Source organism: Pararge aegeria, chromosome 17, assembly GCF_905163445.1.
Source record: "Pararge aegeria chromosome 17, ilParAegt1.1, whole genome shotgun sequence".
Taxonomy (NCBI): Eukaryota; Metazoa; Arthropoda; class Insecta; order Lepidoptera; family Nymphalidae; genus Pararge; species Pararge aegeria.
Window position 1 is genome coordinate 7,805,682 of NC_053196.1, and position 7,198 is coordinate 7,812,879.

At 34.9% G+C, this 7,198-nt stretch overlaps 2 protein-coding genes across 4 annotated transcripts; one reads left to right on the plus strand and one right to left on the minus strand.

Annotated features, from left to right (window-relative positions):
* The first annotated feature begins 575 nt into the window (after nt 1-575).
* LOC120631300 lies at nt 576-3,922 on the plus strand. Of its 3 annotated transcripts, XM_039900787.1 has the most exons (4): nt 628-693; nt 895-1,190; nt 2,088-2,441; nt 2,746-3,922. In XM_039900787.1, exons 3-4 carry the CDS (start codon nt 2,097-2,099, stop codon nt 3,688-3,690), a joined length of 1,290 nt encoding a protein of 429 aa, XP_039756721.1. In that variant the 5' UTR covers nt 628-693; nt 895-1,190; nt 2,088-2,096; the 3' UTR covers nt 3,691-3,922. The 3 variants fall into 3 exon arrangements, with proteins under 3 accessions (XP_039756722.1, XP_039756721.1, XP_039756720.1); XM_039900788.1 differs by lacking the exons at nt 628-693; nt 895-1,190 and adding an exon at nt 576-607; XM_039900786.1 differs by lacking the exon at nt 628-693 and having other exon boundaries at nt 737-1,190.
* A 656-nt stretch (nt 3,923-4,578) lies between these two features.
* On the minus strand, nt 4,579-6,679 carry LOC120631242. Its single transcript, XM_039900724.1, has 3 exons — nt 6,247-6,679; nt 5,993-6,172; nt 4,579-5,899 (listed from the first exon to the last, which is right to left on the minus strand). The coding sequence occupies exons 2-3, from the start codon at nt 6,105-6,107 to the stop codon at nt 4,710-4,712; spliced, it is 1,305 nt and encodes a 434-aa protein (XP_039756658.1). The 5' UTR covers nt 6,108-6,172; nt 6,247-6,679; the 3' UTR covers nt 4,579-4,709.
* Nucleotides 6,680-7,198: the final 519 nt, after the last annotated feature.

The window sequence follows — 7,198 nt, forward strand, 5'->3', positions numbered from 1 at the left end:
ACAGCTGCTTCGGTTTGAATGCATAAGTATCAGACATCTTCAATATAACAGAACGCCCGATAGTATTTTCATATTTGTTAAGAAAGATTCTAGAAAGATTCTCGGTGTACAGACAAGCTTAGTGCTTACCAATACTGGATTGTAATCTAGGATCGTTCATAGTGGGTGCACGGAGCAGACTATTGTAACAAAAAGTGGTCTTGTAGTGGTTCCGGAGCCAGGTCTATAACAGGCTAGTAAAAGTTTATAACCACAGAAAAGGGCCCATTTTATACGCGTACTTTTGCTAATAAAACACTCATAGTAGACTTGGCGAGCACCACTTAGATCAATAATACACTTATAGTTGGACTACGCAGAACTATTTGCTCCTGCGAAGCCAGCTATGAGCATCTAACAGAACCAGCCACCACGACTTAAGCCCATAATACACTTATAGTTAGACTCCGGAGAACCATTTGCTCCCGCGAAGCTCACTATTAGCATTTAATAGAACCAGACAGGCGTGTAACGTACTCCGCGCTTCTATTACTAGCTACTTCAAACATTTGTGAATTGTTATTGTGTTATGTTTTGCGGTCGTGGAGAAAAATAAAAAAAATAAAAGGTAAGTTCATCTATTATATATAAAATATATTAATAAGTATTTCGCACGAAATATTATACGTGCATACGTGTGTGCACGGCAAACGCGTAAGTATTTTCGGTGAAGTATATTGTGTTTTACATCTCAATTTTTGTTCGCCTTTTGAACACGGCGTATTTACAAAGTTGTGTTTAAAAATAATATTAGTCCTAACAGCATTGTCGCGCCATATTGTGACGAATTAGAGTTCCGCACACAAATGTCTTAAATGCTTGCTAAACTAAGAGTTTATTATTTTTATGTTTTAGTTGTGACTTGGATCGAACTACTATGGTCATATTTCTAGACGTAGACCGTTTTTTGACTAAAAATGATATCCGAGCCTTAAAAACTGCGAGATGGCCTTGGATTGAAACTCATTTCTTGTTATCTCGCAATTGCCATGGTTGTGGCAAGAGAGTTTCAACATATTCTGGAGAAAGGCCAGTTCATATTGTTTTGAAGGAAGAACACATAAAATTATTGTTAAACGAAAAAAATTTTTGGTGTGAAAATTGCAACTTCGCCGTTTATGACCATTTCACTAGTGACGAATGTGAACTAGGTAATTAATTTTATTACTTCATTTCATAAATATTTTTTAAAGATTGTAATTGCTGCTTGGTGGAAATCATCCGTAAATGTACTAGATAAGTATTTCTAGGGTTTAACCTGTGGTATAACTGCGGGGAATCCCTGTGTTATGTAGGTAATGTTTGAACTGAAGTTAGCCGCGCGCGCGGGATAGCTGGCGCGGCGCTCGCTCGCCAGTCGCATGCCGCGTGCGTGTCTGTTCTTGTTCAGTAAGCTCTTAGTTAGCTGTGCTAATGTGATGACGGCGGACGTGCGTGAATAATATTGAGCAATAATTTTTCGTTTACATCACAAAGGTTGATGTTATGCACTGCTTACTTAACCTGTTCATCTGACGCCCACTAGCACCAAAGATAAACCACCGGCGCCGGTTAACCGAACTTTGACAACATCATACCATAGGAACATATTTTGGGATAAGTATTGGTGCAGGTGGGAACTAAGGACTAAAATTTCAATTGTTCTTGCATCTTGACTCATGACGCCTTGCGTACCTGAACCGGTGCTTTTCTTAGTGCTTACGTTCGTCCCTAATATTCTACCTATATCGTTTAAGCAAAATTGTATTACGTGCAAATTAACTTGTGTTCGTTTCACAAGTGAGCTCTCTTTTCGTTATGTTGGCAGCATGCGAAATTGTTCGAAAATAATCCGTAGGCTCATGTAATAAGGACGTTCATTAAAGAATGGGCATAAGGACGTCCTTATTGCATCTCCATACAGATTATTTTTGGACAATTCGCAATGCTGCCAATATAACGGAGCTCTATGTAAACTATTGCATCTGTCTCCGTAAGTTCGTTCGGTTTGTTTCTTATGGTTTGATGTATTATAAAATGTATTTATAGTTACATGTATTTTTTTACAGATTCCTGCCATGCCTTTCTCAGTAGTGCAAACAATTGAAAAAGGCGAATTAAGATTAACGGCCGTACCAGATCTGTGGGTGCATAATAAATTACTTTTTTGGCCAAAGAAGTCAGCAGATAAATTAAGGAGGCAGGAAAATAGTTCACCTGATGCTTCTTGGGAAATCATGTCATGTGATGTAAAAAGAAAAAATCTTAAAACATTTCAAGAGGCACAGGATGAAATTGATACAATGAGTGACAAATCAGATACTGAAACTGACGAAGGAGATACGAACCGTCGATCATTACGCAAGGAAAAATATCCCTTGCCAGATAAATCTTTCAACGAATTGGCGAAGACTTTAACAGATGTAAGTATCATCCATCATCCAAGTTACCAGTTCCTATACCAGTTCTAGAACCACTAGATGCCACGTTTGACACATATTGCGAGGGTTATTAGGTATTATATGATAGAACAATAAAATTTATAAATTTATATGTATCACCCATTATTGGTGAGAGGTGGTCAGCCTTTCGCCTATTATACAGCAGTACCCTTATATCCCACTTACAGACTCAATCATCTTGGTGAAAGAATTGTGTATCCTGCGTTGGTGGACCTTAAAGTAAATAAATAAATAAATAAAAATGTTATAATCATATTTTTTTCAGAATCATAATCAAATGCTAAGTACCACAACACCAGTCACTCAAGTAGCCCAGAAATCCCAAGAAGACACAAATTGCTGTTTTGTGCCCCAAGACCAGATTGTTGGTACAGTCGAGGGCAATATTCCTGTCACAATTCCGGAATCGAATTTCCTCTTTTATACACATACAGAACCGGAAATTTCAACACCAACTAACGAGATTGAAGCTATTAAGGAGAGCATAGCAACCATTATAGCCAATCAAAATTCCCTACATGAAATCCAAACTAATATGTGTGTAAAGATCTCAGAAATACAAACAGAGCTAAGATCATTCATAAAAATGAGCGTATCACAAAAAAGAGTTGACGAAGAGCCAACTCTAATAAAAAATATCAAAGACCTTGAGGAATTTGAAAAAAATCTATCAAATAGAACATTCAAAGATAACATGTTGATGAAATTTGTCGGTGTGTGTTCTAAAGGTTTGGGCAAAGGCGGCGTAAATGCCTACCACTTGGTCGATTCTTTGTTTGAAAGAAATTTTCTTAAGCAATGTACGTGGACTGGCTTTTCCAAGAAAGAAACAGTAAAAATATGTTTTAAAGCGTTTACGAGAACGATTTCTCTTTTTTTTGATATTATCCACGCAACAGATGAAAGTTTTACAAAAGTGGACTGCGATAAATTTTTTAAAACTATTTTGAAAAATGCTCATAAACGCAGCGAAAGCAATCAGAGGATGTCGGCTCCAAAAGTTAGAGTAATAAAGAGAAAAGGGACAGCAAAAACTCTTCCAATAGATGTGCCGATTGAGAATGTTAACGGAGAGGGCTCCGGTCAAAACAGCGTCGAGACTCCCGATTTAAACAATGAAGAGAGATCTGACCAAAATGATGTTGAGATTTTCTATCAAAGTGATGAAGAGAGGCCTGATAAAACGACGAAGGGATGTCCGACTAATTGAGTACGTAGTTAATGTTTTCATATAATGTTTACACACCTACATTTGGTAACTCGATTCATTTTTTGTCGCTGATTTTTGAATAATCCTAGATTAGGTGGGAATAATTAATTATTGATGGTGATATTACTTAACAAGAGGTTAAGTTTTCATAGTTGTTATTTCTAAGTTTATTTTAAAGTTCCTTTGGTAGCTAAGACTTGTTGGTTGAATAAAAGAGCACCTATTTAACTAAACGTGAAAAAAGTGATTTTTGATGTACCTATATAACAAAATTTTGTATTGTAGTACCTATACCTAAAATTAAGCTATGTAGAAAATAGTAGTACCAATAGTAAAAGCTGTTTGTATTGATGAATGCTATCATCTGCTTATGGGATCAAAACCTTCGAAACGGGTTGGAAGATTTTTGTGTGGAGCCTGAGGGGTTGCGTCCCACCTACAACTTTTCTTGTGAAAAGTCGTAGCCATTGATGGAACTTCCATAAATCGATAGATTGTTTCAATACGAATCGAAACTGAAGAGTGATACGGGCCCAACCTAGGCCAAATGCTGTTTTTACCATAGTTTTGTATATTTTTTTTAATTTGTTGGAATTGTGAGTTTTGTTCATTAATTTTTAAGCACATAATTTTTTAATGTTAAATTTTTTAACTTTTTTTGTTTAACCTACAACTATAGAGTATTTCGTTAGCATAACTTAGTAATCTGACGAATTTTGGCTATTAATTTTAAAGTCACGTTTGGTTAGTCAAAAATTATATTTATTTTTATCTATATGTAAGCATAAATAAAGGAAAGGAAGTATTTGATACACAAGATACTGAAGGACTTGTAATTGTGATAAATGATTGTGACTGTATTCTTGTCAATATGCTAAAGGAAAGGAACGTGATTACCTCATTGATTATACCTTTTAAGATTGATTTTGGTCTCGCTTTAAGATTATTGTAATAAAAAAAATTGTTATTGAAATAATAAAACTTTAATTTTGATTATTACAGACTTTTATTATGTTCACTTACAGAGTATGTAACAAAGGTATGAAAAACATTTTCCTACCATACAAAATACTCACCATTTTACACTTAATAATTGAAATTTTGAAAATATCGGCCTCTCTGTTGCGATGTAATTCATCATTATCACACTGATAAATGTTTAAAAAAGAAGATTTTAGTGGCTTTTCAAATGCATCTTGAGTTTGTTGCACAACAAAACCACGTATTTCTATATCTTGCTCCTGGGTCTGACTATTGTTTTTAATATAAACTGATATGAATTCAACCAAGTGATTATCATTAGTGAGAAACCATTTGTCTTGTTTCTTTTTTGATAATATAAATGAATTTAAACATAAAACATTTTTCTTTATAACTGGACATTTGTTGTTCTCTGTTGTTAGACTATTTAACTCAACTAAATCCCTTTCAATGATTCTCCTTGCAATTTGACGTAGTGGCTTTTTTCCATGTCTTACCATATGCTTAAAATGTTGAAGTTTATTTTCGAATTCGTAGGCATTAAAATTTTGCAGAGTCCCGAATTTTTTAACCTCGTCAACTAAATGAGAGAGATTGTGAATGTTACTTGTCACATAGTCTTTACCGTATATTCTTTTGAACTGTTCTGTAAAATGTGCCAACATTTCTTCAGCAATCTGAAGGAATTTAAAATGTTTTTCGATCGAACAGATTGTGATAGCACAAAAGAAATGCATGAAATGTGTATAAGCTTCTTCTTTTAAGACCTCCTTAAGAATCACCAAGCTAAGGTAGTAAAGAAAACTACGAAACTCTGAACCTTTCCAGTGTTTTAAAATGTCCAGTGATCTAACTGACCGATGTATTTCTGTAGGCATTTCACAATCATTTAAGAAATTGTCAACTTTAGCTATATCGCTAGCACTCCATTTAGTTAGATAAATACCAAAATTGCCATCACGCCATCCTATAAGTAATCTTTTCATAAGCCCCAGGTCAATGAGATGCAGCGAATCTGACACCGGAAAATCTTCAATCATATCAATGTTGAGTTTGAGTAACGGCGAGTCTAACTTGTGGTGTTGCCCGTATTTCTTTTCACGAAAGTCTTGGTCATTCCTTTTGGGGCAATTAAACTGGGGAAATGTCACAGTATTTGATTTGTGAGAGTATTCCCCGACCACCGTGCATTTAAGGCATCCATGTTTACTATTAAAGTTCGATACACCTGAAACAATTATATTGTTTTTAATTAGCTGAATTAGTTAATTAGCTGATAGTACTATATGTTTCTATACTATGTAATTAGTGAAATAAAAACCTTTTATCATAGCTCTTGCAGGTGAATCGCAAATGAATGCTCCTAATTTGACATGTATTATTTTTTCTCTTTGTGATTTGTCTGTTATTTTAAGTCCCTCTTGAAGTTGCTGCATTTCTGTTACAAAAGGTCCCAAAAAAGTGTCAAGATCTTTAGGCTTTCCATCACCAGCATAGATACCTATGAAAAAAGCAAACATTGTCATCTAAGATTTTCATTATTTTGTCTACGAAGCTGACGTAACAGGTACTTACCTACGACAAAAGGCGGCAGTGGAATTTCAGATACTGAACATAAAATGGGCCAAAACTGGTACTTAGAACTTTTAAACACTGGAAGGCCGTCAATGTTTATTTTTAAAGAAATTTTATCAGGTGGGACAGAGAGCTCTTCAACAATATTTTTTAAACATTTTTTCAGACCATTATGCCAATATTCCCCTGGAGCTGAACAAATAATATCCACATTTGCCTTGTTTGTTTGTAGAAGAGTTCGTGCGTCATTAGGGAGGATATTTTTCAACTTTATATTTAAAATTTTTAATAATGAATTTAACGCCACATGTGGAATATTGTGTTCTACTGCCCATTTACTAAGGTTACTACGTAGTTTATTATTCTCCTCGTATGTTGAATAGCAGTCATCTTCATCTTCCTGCTCAGAATCAGAGTTGTCACAAATATATTCCTCGTCATCCGTCAAAACCTTGTTTTGTACCGAAACGCCACTACTAACTCCTGGACTAATATCTTGAAAATTATTATTTCGTCCGGAACCCTCACCATCTTCTACAGAACGTTCTTGGCTCGATGTAAATCTAGTACTCGGCACACTTATCATTTGTTGGTATGTTTTCTGCACTTTCCTTTTATATGAACCGCTTTTTTTTAACCGCTTCCATTTGTTTATATCCATTTTTATAATAATTTAATAAAAACCCAATGACTCAAAAGAAATCAAAATGGCCGTGAAGATGCGATAAACATTAAAAGCAATTGTCTTCTTAAATGGACTTCACGAAGATATCTTTGGACACTAATAGTTTTACAAGAAACCTTTACATAGAAATTAAGACTATAACAGCATTCGAGAGTCCACAATAATACCACGTACGTCTTACTCTTAGAGGAAACCATTGTAGAACTAATTCACTTATAATTGGTACGTAAAGTTGACTTATAAACCCCTACAAGGTCAAGTAACAAA

Coding starts and splice junctions, on each gene's coding strand:
- LOC120631300 (XM_039900788.1), top strand. CDS start 2,097: ATGCCTTTCTCAGTAGTGCAAACAATTGAAAAAGGCGAATTAAGATTA. Junction 2,442..2,745: donor TGGCGAAGACTTTAACAGAT/GTAAGTATCATC, acceptor TATTTTTTTCAG/AATCATAATCAAATGCTAAG.
- LOC120631242 (XM_039900724.1), bottom strand. CDS start 6,107: ATGCAGCAACTTCAAGAGGGACTTAAAATAACAGACAAATCACAAAGA. Junction 5,900..5,992: donor TGCAAGAGCTATGATAAAAG/GTTTTTATTTCA, acceptor TAATTGTTTCAG/GTGTATCGAACTTTAATAGT.